Below are 17556 nucleotides of genomic sequence, written 5' to 3'. Positions count from 1 at the left end.
TGGGCTGTGTACTAAACAAAAGTTGTCCATCTGTGGTCTTCTCATCTGCTTTCAAATTACATTGAAAAGGGATATAATCAGAAAACTTGAGGACAGATTATATAAACATATTATAAACAAAGCTTGGTTTGTTTAGGAAGAACAGGTACTCTCAAGTACTGAGCCCTTCAGAAAAATCTCTCCACAAAAGCAGGTCCCTGGAAGGGAGCTGAACTCTTGAAAATCTGTTCCTTCAGGCTTTCTTTCCATCTGTTGCTCTGCTGGAACAATAATCCCAGGTTGACCTAATCTGGGAGCTGCAGCAGACAAATGTTGCCTGCAACTGAATGCTCTTGTTTGAAATGATTTCTAATTGGAGGTTTATTCCATCAATTCCATCAATTAAGCATTATCTTATTTTGGGATATGCCAAAGACATTTAAAATACTGTAAATTAGTGTGATGTCCTTCAGAAAAAGATTTTTGTGTGAGGTGAAGAAGTATCCCTGCAGCCAGCACTTGTCATGGTTGCTTCATGCTTAGGAGTGAGGCTGTGTGAGCTGATGGGCTTTGAATTTCTATTGGGCATCCCTTGCCCAAAGCAGATGAGAATGACTCCTTTTGTCCTGTCTGCTGTTATCAGGCGGCTCTGGAAAATGAGCGCTGTTGAGTGAAAAGAAAGCAGCAGATGACATTTTGTTTTCTGCACGAACTAGTGTATAGGATCTTTGTTTTTCAGATGTGGTTTTCAAGAAGATGTGCTAATATTGCTGCTATTTTAGCTGTAGCTCTTTTGTTCAAGCTTGAACGCAGATTTGTGGGAGTTGGGGTGTCCATTTATATTAGTGAGCTTTTTCCATGTAAAATTCCATGGATACCTAAAATAAATATGTCTATTCTGAATCATCTACAATATGAGTACATATATTCTGAATAAGTGTTTTTTAATATTACTATAACACTCCTGTACCATGATCTTATTTCTATAAAAAAGAAGTGGTCATATTTTCAGAATAATAACATCTGAAAACTTTTGCATGTGTGCTGTGATTACATATGCTCTTGATAACAACCCTCACTTTTAACCCAGCAGTGAGCATGGGGTAGGGACTCCTCTCTGTATGGAGCACAGTAGATACATTTTGTGATTGAAATCAGTGTCACCTAGCGTTGGATCTGGAGTTCCAGTGTTTCACAAACAGCTATCACACACACAGGTCCGTAAATCTTCTGACTTTGGAGTGTCTTAGTCATCCTTGTTGCTGTTTTCCACAGCTGACCAGGAAGCTTTTGTTTATTGTTGCTGTGCCAGTGAGACCTGGAGGCTGCCAAATGAGTGACCTACATTGTGTCAGTGAACAGTATCAGGAGAACTGTGCTCACAAAGTGAGTGAGGTTTGAAAGTGTCTGCATACAAGGTTTTGTTGACATTTTCATGGGTGATTTGAGGATCATCTGGGAGCCAGGAGTCTCAGCTGGACTTCCAGTGTTCCAGCAACCTGACTAGGTAGATTTGTATACTCAAATTTTTGATCATCCAGTTTTAGTCTGTGTCAGTTAGGCCAGTCTTTATATAGTCACTTAGGAGGCAGTGTTGCTCCTTTTTAGTCAGAGCAGGAGACAGGAGTGTTATTTGGCTTATTCTCACAGTGCTTCATGTGTAGAAGTCAGTAGGCTCAACTAAGTAAATAGTTTCTGGTAAGCAAAGGATACGTCATCTTTAAGGCTGGTTTGGTTTTTGTTAAGGTTTTAAAAGTCACTAGAGTGATGTTCCAAAAGTTCACTTGTTCCATAAATGAAGAAATAGCAATAACATGGGTCATCTTCTGCCAGCTGGATTCTGGTAGTTTCAAAATGTCAGATGCCAAGGTTCTGAGCATGATGTATGAAGAAGGTGCTAATGAAGTGCAGTGCTTGCACAGTAATACTTGGGAGTACAGAACTGTAGAAGACTCAGTGTTCCTTCATTTCTGTCTCCCCCAAAGACTCTGCATTCCTACACAAGTTTGCTGCACCCTGGTACATCATGATCATTGAATTAGCTGTCCTTGCAGCTTCTCCTGCATGGCTGCCAGCTTGAAGCTTCAAAATCAGCTCAGCTCCAGATGGGTCCCTGGTCCCTGCTCATAGGGAGGTAGCACCAATATGCAGAGAGGGGATGGGTGGGCAGGCAGATGCACAGTCAGGCCAGCTGCAGAACCTCAGACAGACTCTGAAACTTCTCACAGCCCCCTTCTCATCCATTAACCTCTGCTCAGCAGTGCACAGTCTGGACTGGCACAGCTAAATACAGAACCGTGGGAATCCTGTTTCCCACTTAGGGACTGACCTCAACAGAGTCCCTGTATGGATATACTGGAATTACTTGGCAGTCCATCTGTGCTTTCCTTAGAAGGATAGTCTTGAAGATAGAACTTGAAGGCAGGAAAACAACTTCCTCCTGTTCCTACCAGTACCAGTCAAGCCCAGCAGGTTTGGCCCTGTGCCCTGGAGCTGCCAGGGGAGTCCCTTGACCAAACAGAAGGTGAGCCTGTGTCAGTGGGCTGCTTTGGTGGCCAGACTACACAGAGGGTTGTTACCAGGGCCTTTTCAGTTCCATTATTTTTCTTTGATGTGCTGTTCGTTATGATTCTTTTTATAACTCTCTTCCCTTTCTTTGGTATTTCCCACCATTCTGGCACTGTTTACTGCAAATACATGAGCTAACTAGTAGTAAACTCCTTGCTAACTTCACTGGGGTGTAGACCTGTTGCTTGGTAATGTACTGGCTCATGTATATAATTACCTGTGCCATGACAGCCTCTTACACATCAGGAGAGCTGTTGTAACTCTGAATGGACAAGGGGTTTTGTCAAAGACTTAGCATTCTGTAGGTTGGCAAATCCTCATCTATATTGTTATTCACATCTCAGAGAACACTGTGAAGCGTGAATTATGCAAATGAAGATTGCTTCTTCCCTAATAGATTGGATTTATCTGTGTTTACTAATTCTTTTTTTAGCCGTTTGTCAGCTCTGAAAGACTCAGTCCTATTGTTCTTCTGGTTTTGTTGTTTGTCTTACATTTTCCTTTAATACTTAGGTTCATTTGAATGATAGATCCCTTACTACAGTTAATAAAGCAGTGAATTCGAGTTTATGTAGAAATCCTGGATGAAAGCTGCCTATATAGATTACAGCTTTAGATTTGGACAGGTTTTGGAAGAAGGGTCTTCTACAAATGCTTCCATTTGAAGCGGTTCCTTGGAGCTGAGCTTTCTAAAATAGCTTGGATTCAGAAGTTACTCAAGGCAGATCTCTAATGAACATGAATACAAAATAAATTTTTTAAAAATTCATTAAATTCATTAAAGTTTCTTCTGCTTTGAAATGAAGGTTTTTGCATAAATAGTTCAGCAAACTAGTTGCTGACACCTGCAGATACCTTTAGTGTATCAGACAGAGTATATTTCCAAATAAAGCAATAATTAAGTTCTGCATGGGTCTGGCTCTTAGGCTGCATTTGCCACAAAGTGGTGGTAACAAGGTAATACCATCTGTGAGTTCCAGTTTGTTGATAATAAACTTGTGAAAATAACTGAAAGTAACTGTACTCCACTTCTGTGTGCAGCTGTAATCAGCAGAGGATTTTACAAGACTCTTCAATGTAGTTGGAATGTGTGTGTAATCTTTTGACCTTGTTCTTAGTTTTTGATGACTACGGCATGTTCAGTGCTGATAATTTGGTTTGCTCTAGGCTGAAACCTGACCTGCTCTCTGCAAAGGAGAGAAGATCAGATCTTCTACTGGAAAAGGCACTCAAAGGGGCTACCTTGGAAATTGCAGGGCCAGGGCTGCTGAGAGTAAAGATCTCTGAAATACGGCAATTACTTTGGAAGGGCGTGCTGTCCTAGGGACTTCTCTTTCAACCTAGTTTGAGTTGGACTTTTTACCCAAAGGTTTTTGTCCTCTACATTTTGTTTTCTGTGCCATCTGGTTTGCCTTATAACTCAAGCTGCCTTATTGTGAGAGCTGCCTTGTAGCTTCAGCTGGTGGCACGTGAGTCCTGGGTGTGAGAGCAAGAGGCAGGTGCTTTTCACTGCACTCTTGGGAGGGGAATCAACTCTCCTTGGTTAAGCCATGTGCAAATGAGAGAAGTGTCTAATACCTTTATTAAAGGAGTATGCAGCAATCGTAAACAGCAGCAGGAACTGGAAAGGAAATGGAACCAAAGGGATTTTTAAAAACCTATCCAAAGGGATCAGTGCAATGAACCAGCTTGCATTTTTGTATCTCAAGCCATCCCTTTCTGTCTGTCTTGAACAGTGTTGCTGGAGCTGATCTTTCTTATTTTAAGCTGTGTAGGAGGATTAAAACTGCTTAAATGTTTCTGAGTAGTAGTTTGCACAGTGCAGCATTATTAGCTCTGCTTTTCCCATTCCCATTGGGCTCCTTGGCAGATATGGGGTCCACAACATGGGTCCAGGTGGAGAATGTCAGACCAACAGTCCCTCCAGCTCAGAATCCTATTCCTGCCAGCAATTAACAGATGCCTGTGTACCTTTGTCTAAACCTTTCCTAAACTCCCACCATCTATTTTCAGCTTATGAGACTTTCTAGCCATAAATCTTGCTTGTTAAATGAAGAGTTGCAGCTGACTTTCTTTTCTCTTATGTTTTAGAACTAAAAAAGCAAAGAAGGCACCTGCTCCTCCAGCCAGGGAAGAAAAGCCCAAATTAACCATTTTTGAAGAGGAGGTGGATCCAGATGAAGGACTCTTTGGCCCAGAAAAAGATTTCTCATCAATTGGTCCCAGAAGAAAGATGAAAGAGAGTAAATCTGTTCTATATTTGTATATGCACAGATTGTTTTATCTAAAGCATGTGTGTAACTGAGCCTTTAAATTATAGTGATGCAGAGTATACAGGCTAAATAATGACTTGGAAATGTTAAGGCAAATCTTCAGCTGAGCAGAATCATATAGAATTATTCAGAAAGAACAAGTGAGACCTGTAGCCACCATAGCTGTTCTCTGCAAACATGTTGAACTGGGATATTAAGGTCTGTGGGAGCTGGCTGTCCCACAGTCACTCATGCTACACTAACAAGAGTAATGTCACCTACTTTTGAATGCATGGAAAAAGCAGATTTACCAACTCCTGAGAGTGCAGACTATCACTGCACTCTGTGGGCTGGAAGTCTTTGTAAAAAAAAATAACTGTCTACATGATCTGTTTTTTCAGTCCACTAGCCAGATTTACTAGTTAGTGTTAGTGCAGGCACTGTGTTACATAGCATGATTTAACTACAGCATTTTCTGGTTCCCCTTTCTAGATCTGAAGTTATTTGAAGACCCAGACCTTGGTGGGGTGGTGAGACTGGGTGACTCACTGCTGCTGCCAGCTGCCTGTGAGCAGAGCAAGCATGTGCTGAGCAGGGGTCCTGAGGAGGACACTGAGGAACTGCTGAGGTACTCATCTCAAATCTGTCATGTGGGATGAAGGTGGTCTGAGATGTTATTTAGATCTTGAAAGAGCTGAATTTGGGGGCAAAGTTTAAATACTCAGAATGCAAACTGTGAATCAATACTTGTGTAATATATACAGGTAAAGTGTAAGATGTATGTCATGGAGCTTGGAGATCAAACACATTAAAAAGAAAATTAGGAAGACCCTTTGAGAAAGGTAGGGTGCAAGGTATTATTCTGTGACTCCAGAGGAAGGGTCTTGAAGGCCCAAGGTGTGCTATCTTGCTCTTGTTTTCTAACATGACACTTCTGCTTTCTGCAAATGATCCACAGGGAACCTTACCTCCATTATGTAAAATGAGGAACAAAGCCCAGAGAGAAAGAGCAGTTCAGCTTTAGGGAACTGAAATCAGGGGCTCTTGCCATGGGAGGAATGATTTTCTCCTTATGGCTCACAGACTTCTATGCATGCTTCCAGCAGGGATCCTGTGCATACCTCCACAGCAGTAAAGGACTCTTTATCATCCTGCATTTAATTTTTAGTCTAGTGGAAAGGAGGGCTGGAGCTCAGAGTTGCAGGAGGGTATAATATATTTTTTCTCCCTTGATAGTGTAGCACTGGAACACATCAGCACACAACGCATTTTATCCCTGACATCTCTCTCCCAGAGCTGGTTTGCCTGCACTGATAATCCTCAAGAGATGAAGCAGGGAACCAATGCTTGGAGAGACACAGGGAATCTGTGCTGCAGTAATGAGTCAAATTCATTCCTTCTGGGTCTCAAGCTGGCATCTGAATGATGAGGCCAGCCTGCTTCCAGTGCTAATTTGTGTCAACCAGCTCCTGTTAGGATGTATGATTTCCACAGCAGGTACTAAACCCAGGAGAGAGACTCTGTGTGTGGTTTCAAACCCCTCCTGAAGCAGGTAATTTTGCAGCTGTTGCTTTCTACGCATGGAAAAGTGCTGGCTATCTCAGCAGTAATACCTGACTTACTTTAAACAAAGGTTAAATTGGGCTGGGTGCCATCTTGCATTACATCCTGACAGCCCACCTGATGTTTATAGAAGCTGATGGGGCAGGACATGACCTGATTTCATGCTATGGTAAATTGGGAGCAAACTCATGTGCTTGCAATATTTTCTTCTCTGCTAGTGATCTCAGCATACAGCACTTCATCCAGAATGTTCATGTGACTAGAGGAGAAGGGTCTGTTCCAGTGCAGTCTTGGCATTTTTATCCACTAGAGAGAGCTTCTCCATCTGTCGTGTTAATGTCTCTTGGACTATATATGTTCAGAGAAAGGGTTCTGAAGTCTGCTCTGAGACCAGTAGACCATACTTTCAGGTCAGTTTGGGATCATCAGCAACAGCAGCACACCTAGATGGTTATGGAAACCCATGGGAAAAGATTGCATTTCTTTTAAACTACAGTAGTTTTCATTTATTCCTGATTTGTCCCAGTGCTTTTGATAGTTGATAAGTCATCAAGATCCAGTTGGAAGTGAATACATGTAATGAAGTAGAAAATCATGCTGGTGGTCCAATGGGAAACTTGCTGTGGGAATTCAGAAACATCTCTTGGCTGTGCAAGAGGTATAGGCAGATAGGTCAGGATCTGTTGACCTGTTCAGGTGCCTAACACCCTCTGAAATTCCCCTGATAAACCCAGTTCATGGTGTTATCGGCACATCATAGAGGGCTGGCGAACTCAATGAAAGGCAGTTGAGGGTAAAGAAGAAGCTGCTGTCAAAGAGGGGAGGGGGAATGGCAGTGCTGTTTTAACCTAATACAGCACTTCACCTCCCCTTTATGCAAATTCACTGCAGTCACCTGAAATCCCATAGCTGAACTTTCTCCAGTGGTTGTGCAAAATGTATTTTGTTTTCTGTTCAGCTGGAAGCCTCAGCAGAACAGTCAGGTCTCATAAATGTAGAGGCAACATTTTAATCATCTCCCAGCTTCCCTTACCACCAAACTGGCGTTGAATGTTCTTGTAGGGCAGTGCCACAGACTCTTTTCCAGGCCATGACTCTTTGGGGTGGGAAAATGTTCAGCTTAAGCTGAACTCTGCAATCTCCCTGGCATGGGAGCTTGGGCTTATTTTGAGGGCTAAGAATAAGTCTTGTCTTTGCCCTGTAGGTGTTTGCAATTCCTCTCCTTTTCCAAAGGCGACTGAAGAAGTCTTTCCCAGCCCTCAGATCAGAGTAAGAGCTGTGGCAAGCCATTCCTTTAATGGGCTAGAGCTGGTTATGGCATGAGAGGGAAATGGAAACATCTTGATCTGTTGAACATAGTCTGTTATATCACAGAGAAAATTTTCCTCGACACATTTTGTTAAGATCTAGGCCTGTCCTGAGCTGTGATGCACCAGCAAGTCTGTGGTAGGTCTAGAAACCTGGACATGTTCACTGCACTCCAGTGGAGTAGCTGAATAATGCAGATGTGGGAGCTCTTCACTGGTGCAGTGAACATTCAGATGTACCTCAGGGTCTGCTCACATGTGTGTGGTAGATCTGAGAAGTGTCTGACTCACTGTGAATCACGGGCAGGGATAGGAGAGAGCTGGCTAAGGCAGAGGAGGGCAGAACCTTCTTCCAAAGGGGGATGGGAAGAAGATAATGTTCAGAGCAGAACACAGGAGCAACTGAATCCTTTGTGATCTTTACGGTACCTGAGTGGTTGTAGCAGCAGTACCACCACAGCAGTGTCAGCACAGCAGTGAATCCTCTGCAGTGACTGTAACTCATGAGGCAGAGGCTGTTAAGGAGACAAATGAATCTGCAAAATGTGTGTGGGCTGTGCTTGTCACAACATGAGAGAGAAGAGAATCTGATAAACGTTCTCATTGCAAACTGAAGACTGTGCTCTCTGTGGATACCTGCTCACATGAAATGAGAATTACTGTCTTAAATAGAATCACCAACTTTACATTAGTAAGTGTTGAGCGTTGAGAAGAACCAACTGCTTTGTAAATGCAATGGGAGATTTCATGGGCTTTATCCCATGGGACTCCACAAAGAAGATCCCTGAAGAGGCCAAATTCTGCTGTCCTGAAATCCAGTACTGAGTTTGCTGAGCACCCTCTTCACTGTCCTGACCTACTCAAACTCCACCATTTCTCTACCAGCTGCCCTTGAGCTTCACATTCCTCACCAGCCCCTCCTTGTTGGTGAGAATGAGGTCCAGCACAGCACCTCTTCTTGGTGTGCAAGAAGTTGGCTTCTCTGTAACTTGGAGAAGTAAATTGGCCTCAGAGAATTCCAGGAACCTCCTGGGTTGCTTAAACCCTTCTGGTTGTCCATCCAATAAATATTTTGGTGCCTGAAGTCCTCCATGAGGACCAAGGTTTGTGAACCTGAAGCTGCTCCTGTGTATAAAGGGACTTACCCACTCACTCTTCCTGGTCAGGTGCCTGTAGCAGAGCCACTATAATGTCACCTGTCCCATCTTCCCCCTAATCCTGACCCCTGAGTTCTTGGATGGCTCCTCATCCGCAGCTCATGGCTGAGCTCCATGCACTCCAGCTGGTCATTGGCATAGAGGGTGACAGTCCCTTCTCATGTCCCCTGCCTGCCCTTCCTAAAGAGCCTGTATCCTTCCATTCCAACACTCCAGTCCCAGGAGCCATCCCACCATGTCTCCATGATGCCAGTGAGATCATAGCTCTGCAGGCATGCGCTCTTCTGCCTCATTAATCTCAATCATGCCTGCCTGCTGTGATGGATCAGGTTTTTGTGGAAAACCAATGCTGGAATTGATCTTGTGAATGTTGCAGCAGCTCTGTGGGCCCACAGAATTACATAAATTATCACACATCCTAGCCTGAAATAATTATCACAGCTGTCTGAGCAGCCTTTTAGGAGAGATTTAATTAGCTTCACCTTTGATAATGAATAGGGAACTGAGATGGAAGGAAGCAGCTGTCAGCACAACATTTGTCTTTTTCCAGTGCTGAAAAAAAGTGTCAGCAGCAGGATCCCAGTTCTGCTGCCCTGTGCTAGCAGATCTAGTGTGTTCCTTCCCTGGATTACAGATAACCCTTTCAGGAGCATTATATTTTTAAAAGCTGAGGCTGTTAGTGAAACTGCACCCCAAACACTGTTCAGTCTATAGAGCTTCTCGAGCAGGTTTGTCAGCTTCAGGTTTGCCAAGGAAGTGTTGCCATCCTTAAAGCAGAAAAAGTTTGTGTGTTCTTTCAGCAGGCATTTGCAGATGCTGAATTCAGGGAGTAACACATCTTCAACCTGCCCAGGAGTCATGTGGAGCACCATCTCCAGCACCAATGTTCACTGTCCTGGGAGTATGAGAACAACACTGTAGTTAGGGAAAAAGCTTTGAGAAACTCCAGAAGGTTTAAATGTAGATCCTTTGCGGAGAAGGTTATTTGGGCAGTGTACACATGGAAGAGAAGGTAGCAATGACTGAGTCAGAAATTTTCTGACCACTCCAGAGCAGTTTCTCTTGCTTGCTATGACTGAACTATGGGGAAAGGTCCTGATTTGGCTGTAGTAGGTTACAGAAAAACAAATTAGTCTATGATGGTTTTCAAGCACTTATTTTTTTCATTCCTGTGATGTATCAGGATGCTACTTATAAGGACTGGAAAAGCTATAAAGTAAACTTGCCAACAAAACAAAAAGTTTTTTGCTAGACTGGAAACCTTAATCCTTGCCCCATCCCTAGGAACATGGGTTTTACAGAATAATATGAAGGTGACCTGGAGCCCTAGTGTAGCAAGAGAGGCTTTTGCTGGGCATGAGACCCACCAGCTTTCAACCACCTCTCCCCAGGTTGGTTACATTTTTGACAGATATCATCAGCTCAAGGGGCAAAAGCTGCCTGTTCTCCCCTGCCCCAGCTGTGCCTTTGGCTGGTGATTGGGGAACTTTCTAGAGAGGCAAGAGACAGAGGTTTGAACTTTTTCAGACTGGAAAAATTGACTTGTCTCATTTCCCAGGTGAGTGCTGTAACCAGCAGGCTGATTTCCTCAGAGGGCTTCTTGTGGGACTTAACCTGCCCTAATGAGCCTGTTCTCTGGCACTCAGCCAGGCAGCACCACCATGCTGCATCCATGCTGTTGGACTCTGCAGCTGCAGAACAAGGGAACTGTCTGTGCTCAGCTGCCTCCTGGGTGTGTCCCTGTCCTGTGCCAGCTTCAAGTTGAGCCAGAGTTTTTTGGAGGAGGGCTAATCTCTCCCAGACCAAAACCATGCCAGTGGTTCTTGTAGCATTTAGACAATACAGACTGTCACATTCCAGTGTCCAGACATATTTTCTGCCCCTGGTTAAAATACCACTGTGAATTTACCTGTAATGGATTGCTGGGGAAAGCTGAAGCAGGAGAGATACCTCCTTCACAGCCCCTAATGCTTAGCATTCCTGGGGTTGACTTCAGCCTGTATCTTTTCCCTAGGATTTGCTGGACATCCCACTGTCTACTGACTGTAGTAGATGTGATGGGCAATAGATACTTTGAAGTCTCCTGCCTATTTTTGGGCACAAGTCTTTTCCCAAATTGTAGCTGTGATATTACAGCACTCTCCAAGCCTTCGCTAAGGTATCTCTCGTACTTGGAACTAACACTAGACAAAATAAAGATAATAAGATAGGAAGGATGAAAGTCTGTTCTGCAAGAACTTCAGTTAGTTGCACAACTGAGCTTCAAGCATGAGCCTTTTTGGATACTTTAGCAAATTATGAGAGTCTTTGTCTCTTGCTTTCATTACAGATTCTTCTCATTATAGCATTCCCAGCAAGCAGAGCTCGCTGTCCCCATCACATTGTACATGCAGACAGTCATTCCTGTCCCAAAGCTCTGGTCCAGAGAGACAGGACAAAGTTCAGAGAAGTGGTATCTAAAATGTTGATGTTCTTGTGGCAGCTGCATCAGTCTCCAAGTCAGAACTCATTTACTGTCTGGAAGTTCACATGCCAGCAGTTGTGAAGGGTTTTGTGACAGCCTTTCTTCAGTAAGGGCTTTGATTGCTTTCTGTGTCAGAGAGAATTTCCACCAATACTCTGTGAATCAGCACAACAATATGGCAGGAATTTTAAACAATGTGGCGCTGCTTTTCTTTTACAGAAAAAGAAAGAGACTAATTAAAGAATGATTAATTACATGGATTCTGTGCCTGATTGTCTATAAAAAGATGGGGTGGGAAGGTTCTTCCTTTAATCTTGTTTCAGAATAGTTGCTTGATATTTTTCTTCCTCCTCCTAGCCTGGAGTTAAATATGGTGGTAGTTATGCACTGTAACAATTAATTTGCTTTCAAGAAATAGAAGTCCTTGTTTCTATCTCTGCCTGAGGCATTTTGCATTTTACCTCTTTGGTTTTGCAGAGACAGTTGTGTCTCACATGATCAAACAGCAGTGGATCAAACAACTTGCCTAGCACTGCAGTGCTGAAAAGCAGGTTTTGAGACAAAGACCACATATTATCTGCTGTGTTCTCTCTAAGAGACTTCTGTCTAACCAAGGTCTTGAAAAAATCCAGGACAGAAAAGGGAAATTACATTATCAGCTTCCAGACTTTCTCCTGCAGAATCTTTGGCTTAAAAGCAGAACATCAAACCCCACCCTCTAAAGACCCACACAACCTACTGGACTGGATCTTTTGGGGGTATTTTTTTGGCTGTGACGAATAGTTTTGTTGCTGTGATTAGTACAGAAACTGGAGTAGAGAATTCGGGAAGCTGTACCATCATATCAGGCTAGTGAGCTGGATTTACTGCTGCCCTCCCTGAGCAGTTCCACCTAGTTCCAAATCATGCTTCCTCCATATGGTGTCTGCATTTATTGTGTACTGTTCCTCTGGTTATTATGTTCTCTGTTATTTAAGAGCAAAACTTTAAGACATGGACACTGATTCATTCAGTATTTGTTTATGCCAAGAAGGGAGGCTTCAGAAATACCAGCCCTAACAAGTTTTGTTTATTACACAGCAAAGAGAACAAGAACATGTCTTGGCAATGTGATCACAGGTGTGATATCTCTTGGATATCAGAGCTCTCAACAAACAGAAAGGCCTGGGCTTAAATGAAATTAATTTCTTTGTAGATGAGGAATTCAGAAATGCATCAAGTGTGTTTTGTAAGGTAGGTAGGATATGTCACCCACAAGGAATCATGGAAAATAAAAGACAACAGAAATCTTGTCTAAGTAAAAGACAATATAATCTTCAGAGTTACTTGGAATATGAAATTTGAGATGCTGCCTGCTGGAATACCACAGGTAGAGTTCAAGGTGCAGAACTCTGGGGCAGTCAATGGTTCTGTCCATCAGTTGGTCTTTTCAGGTGTTCCCTAGTTTTAGATATCACTGTTCCTGCTATTGATTTTAAAGAGTAGCTTTGGTTAAAAGTGATTCTTTTTAGATTCCCTTTGGGATTCACAAGAAGATCAGTCTGATTTCAGGAATGGCTTTACCTTAAAAGGTTTCAACTGTCTTTACATCAGAAAATGTAGGCTAATCCTTTTTGACTTCATGGCCGGTTCATGGTGGGTGTAGTTTGTCTCAGCCTGGGCAGTACAGTTTTAAGTTCCTCACATCTTTTAATGAGGGTGAAGTCAAAAAAGAAACCCTTGGAATCATGCAGTTTATCTTAGTAATAGTGGGATCCTTAGCTTGAGGGGGCAGTAGCTCTTGAAGTACCTATGGTTTTAACATTCAAACAATATTCACTGGGGATGGAAGTGTAAATTGTCTCAGAGAGGTTGGTTCTTCAGTTAATTATGTTCCCTGTGATCCTGGTCAGTTGCCTCATCCATTGCTTCCCAAATTATGGAAGCTTTACTTTTAACTGTCTATAGAAAGCCCCACCGATTGTGCTGCCATGTGGTAGAGGCATTTACAGTATTACTCTGAAGGCTACTGAGCAAAGAGAGTACTTCTGTCCCGTTAGGAAACAGAAGTTATCCCAGTGGTTTCACAGGAGTAACACCCCCAAGATGCCTCATTGCCTGGCAGTAAGGATATTAGGAAAGGATTTTTTGCCCAGAGGGTGGTTGAGCACGGGAACAGGCTCCTCAGGACAGCAGTCACAGCACGAAGCCTGACAGAGTTCCAGAAGCGTTTGGATAATGCTCTCAGGCACAGGATGTGATTCTTGGGATGCTCCTGTGCATGGCCAGGAGGTGGACTCGATGATCCTTGTGGGTTCCTTCCAGCTGAGAATATTCTATGATCCCATTATTCTAACTACAAAAGGCAAATGAAAGAACCAAAAAATACCTGTCATGAAATGACTCATTCAGACTCCAGGACATGACCACCTACGGGGCACGTAGGAGGAGAAACTAGAAAGGTATTGTAGACTCCCCTACATTATCCTGTTCCAGTGAGTGGAGCTGCTGGAGAGCCTTCTTGTTCTTTCCTCCACATTTCGACTTTCCAAAGGCCAACAGCTCTTAGTGTCACAAGACAATCTATTACAAGGGCTCTGTTAAAATCTTTTAACAGTGCATGTAGGAGCACAGTTGGGTACAGAAAGCCTGCTGCATCTCTGATAAGATGAAACAAGGCAGGTAGAAAATACCCTGACCTGTTTGAGGTGTTCTGGGTTATTTCAGTAGGAATCAGAGAGAAATTACCACCAAAAAGGGTTGTTGTATATGGTCACAGATTGCAAAACTTCTTCAGTTTCCCGGAACCAAATGTGAACAAAGAATTTTTAGTGTTTCCAGTTTCTCATGATGGCGTGTGGGGGATCTTCAATCTCAGTTTTGGGTAATGGGAATGGAGAGCAAACAGCTGAATGGGGAAAGTTTTACTTTCCCCTGAAAATTTATGGGGAAGTGAATCATCCTGTCACCAACACAAAACATTTGTTTTCCAAGCTAAAATAAAGTTCCTCTTCTTTAATAATTGCAAATTGCCTTTAATTTAGACATTTGAAACCATGCTATAAAATTAATTAGCTTGTACAGTGAACTGAAAAGCCACGTAATAAAAAAAGACAGTTCTTATGGAAACTTCTATGGAAAGAGAAGTTTATCAGAGTAGATCCTTTGCAGCAGAAAGTTTTGTTTTGAGAGACTGCATTTTCTTACAAAACAAAAAGCAATTCAGAAATTCTCAAGATGCTACTGATGTTTTCTTTTCATTCCAGACTTGAAGATGATTTTGAGAAACTCTTGGAAGTTACCTCCAAACCAAAACCTAAGGTTCCACCAAAACCAACACTGCCTCAGAAGCCAGCAGTTACCCCCAGAAGCACTAACTCACCTTCATTGGCAAAGCAAAAGGAAAACAGGATTCAGACAATGAATGAAGTGGACATTCTCCAGTATATCCAGGAAAATGAATCAATCAACAACCAGGATACCAGTCTTTTTTGAACATACGTATTTTTAAAATGTGATTATGCTTTCTTGGCCCCAACTCCCAGTGAGCTCAAGTGGCAGCAGCAAGAATTGACCATTTTTACTGTCACAGTGATTATTTGTGTACCAAGATAGAGCAGCAAGTTTGAGTAGTAGAACCTTGGCATGAGGTTTTGAAAACAATGCAGCTGTGATGTATGTTGCCGTAGATTTTCAGGGTTTTACAGGGAATGTGGACAAGGATGTAGCACTACAGATTGTCTACTTCTTTTTTAGTAGTAGATTTTAATGTCAACATAGTACAGTTTTGGCCAGTTGATTGAAAATGATGAGGATGTTGTACACATGACGACTGTGAATAATGTCCAACAAATGGTCTGAGGCAGGATAGGATGCTGTTCCTGTAATTTTATATAGTGCATTCCAGCTTACTGGAAAGGCCATTTTCCTTCCATCCAGTGCATCTTTGATATTTCAGTAATTTTTAACAGGAACTGCTAAATATAGTTAACAGTTCCTCTGTATTTCAGTGAAACTATTTCAGTGGAACACTGAAATCCCAACTAAGCCTGACAATCTGCTGCCTTAATTGTTGCACAAATGCCAACTTGTACGAGAACTTTAGGCCTGCAAAGACCACACTATGCATCTCTCTGACTCCTGGGGAGAGCAGCAAATGTCTGAGGATGGCTAAGAACACTCTCCAGACATAGATGGAGATTGCAGTGCGTAGGATGTTTGGATGCTGTAGGTCTCCTGTGAACTCCACATTCACAAGGGCTATTTTTTTCCAGCCAAGTCTTCCTTGGCTTCCACTGTAGTTAGTGGAGAGAGAGAGATTTCTCTAGGAGGTGATTCAGTGCAGGTGTGTTAGTGGAGGAACTCCGAATTGCTCTCTGGAGTCACTCTTTCTCTCCTGTTCCTTCACTTCTCCCAGAACTTTAAGAACCAGCCATGGTGATTAATTCCACTAAGCTAAAATGAGTTTGTGTGATAAGATAGTGATGTGTTCTTTACCATGCAGTGGTTAAAACAAGGGATGACAAACTAGACATTATCTAGAGGGGAAAAAATAGTAAAAAAATATACTGGAGCAGTTTTAATATGCAGGAAAAGAAAAAGATGATAGAATAGGCATCCAAGTCTTTCCCTCTTCTTGCCAGATTCAGGCACTCTGGTTGAAGATACTGAATATACACCTAATGTGGGTTGATACCTGCTGTCATGCAGAAAGAGATTGCTAAACTCATCCCATGTGTGGTCTAGCCAGAGATGAAGACAAGCTCCCCAGAGGGAAAATTTTAATATATTTAAGCCATATCATTATCCCAATATTTGCCTTTCTAATATAGAATAAAGTAAATAGAAAGCATTATATATTTTTAATAATTAAATGATTTCTATTAGAATTTCCTTTTTAAGCCAGTGGAAAATATTATAAAGGTATTTTGCTTTGATGAGACAGATAAAATATAACCATTGGTTCTCCTCTGTGTTTAGTATGTTATACTGTAATAAAACATTTTGCTAACCCACAGGTGTTACTGTTGTTGTTGTTCTCTAGGTTGTGCAGTAGCAGCAAAGAATGGATTCCATTCTGCCCATGAGGAGTGTTACATGGTGTTAAAGTGTAAATAATTGTGAAACAAAAAAATGTAGCTGTGCTCATATTTCTTTTGAGAGCAGCTAAAGGCTCTACCTGCTCCTGTCCCCACAGTGTCCTGGTGCAATTAGGAGTCTTGTTTACCCCATCCTGCAAAAGAGGAATAAAAGCAGTGAGGAGGAAATTAATGTCTTGCCCAAGAGCAGGCAGGGAATATCAGGCAGGAGAAATTAATTCAGAGCAGCCTTCCTGTTGCACTCCCTGCTGCTGTGAACAACCACTGTATATTTAACTGAGGGCTCAGGGAGCATCATCTCCATTTTACTCAGTACTGTTTGGGGACACTGTTTGCATTTCTGTATTTTTGGACTACAGCCCATCACATAGCCTGGACACTGCTAAAACTTTCAAACTGTAGGCTATGGATTTAATGATCAGTAGACTGAGTGCAGTTCTTCACCCTCCTTGACTGGCCAAGGAATAATTTTCCCCCCAGCTCTCCCTAAAATTGTCAAATTACCTAAGCACAGGGAAGGAAGAGCTGTTAATTTTTTTCTGTGCTAGATTTTTAAGATTATTTTGAGGTCACTGTTTCACTTCAGAAAAAAAAATCTAGCATTCCTGTCAAGGAACTTATATAAAAAGGATCCTTCATAAACCCTAGTGTTACGCATTTGTTTTACAATGCAAATGTCTAGCTGCAGTCATACTTTTGGCCACTAAGAGGTGAGTTGCAGTCCTTGAATACATTAGATATAATGAATCATTATTATACAAGAGAAGAATGTCAGACAAATGTATCCCAGAAAAATTGAACATACTATTAGAAATGACATAGAGATACTATACAACATAGTTTGCATCCTGCCAGAAGAGAGCTTCCTTTTTTTTTCTTTCCTTCATATGTCACTTCTAGTAGCAGCTATTTGATTAGCCTGCTCTTGACAACTCTTGAAATTCGATTATGGACTCTAATGTAGTTCTTGGCTGACAGTCATCACCTTCCAATATTAGTAATGGAGTTCATCAAAAGATTTGAAAAGCAAGAGTTATATTTAAACCCTTAAAAAAGATAGGGAGGTTAGTGATTAGGATCTGTAATAGGTATCTCTGTTGCTTTACAAGCAGCTTCTTGTTTTGCATAACATTCTGCTTGCACTGTGGTACAGCACTAATTGACAACTAACACTGTATACTTCATTAT

The 17556-nt window shown here is 42.1% G+C and overlaps 1 protein-coding gene across 5 annotated transcripts in view; it reads left to right on the top strand.

The window, feature by feature from the left end:
- The window catches only part of HS1BP3 (HCLS1 binding protein 3), a 49405-nt gene extending 33121 nt beyond the window's left edge, over positions 1-16284 (top strand). For 4 of the 5 annotated variants that reach the window (XM_085056961.1, XM_085056959.1, XM_085056962.1 and 1 more), the window contains exons 5-7: positions 4639-4790; positions 5292-5427; positions 14536-16284. In XM_085056961.1, coding sequence (XP_084913087.1) covers positions 4639-4790; positions 5292-5427; positions 14536-14764 — 517 coding nt within the window. In that variant the 3' untranslated portion in view covers positions 14765-16284. Of the gene's footprint in view, positions 1-4638; positions 4791-5291; positions 5428-10217; positions 10385-14535 lie in introns of all 5 variants that reach the window. The other variant, XR_014851122.1, reaches the window with a different exon arrangement.
- Positions 16285-17556: the final 1272 nt, after the last annotated feature.

The sequence above is a fragment of the Lichenostomus cassidix genome, chromosome 3, assembly GCF_008360975.1.
Source record: "Lichenostomus cassidix isolate B80296 chromosome 3, HeHo_3.0, whole genome shotgun sequence".
Classification (NCBI taxonomy): domain Eukaryota; kingdom Metazoa; phylum Chordata; class Aves; order Passeriformes; family Meliphagidae; genus Lichenostomus; species Lichenostomus cassidix.
The sequence above is the reverse complement of the archived record's forward strand: the minus strand, read 5'-3'. Positions and strand labels throughout refer to the sequence as shown.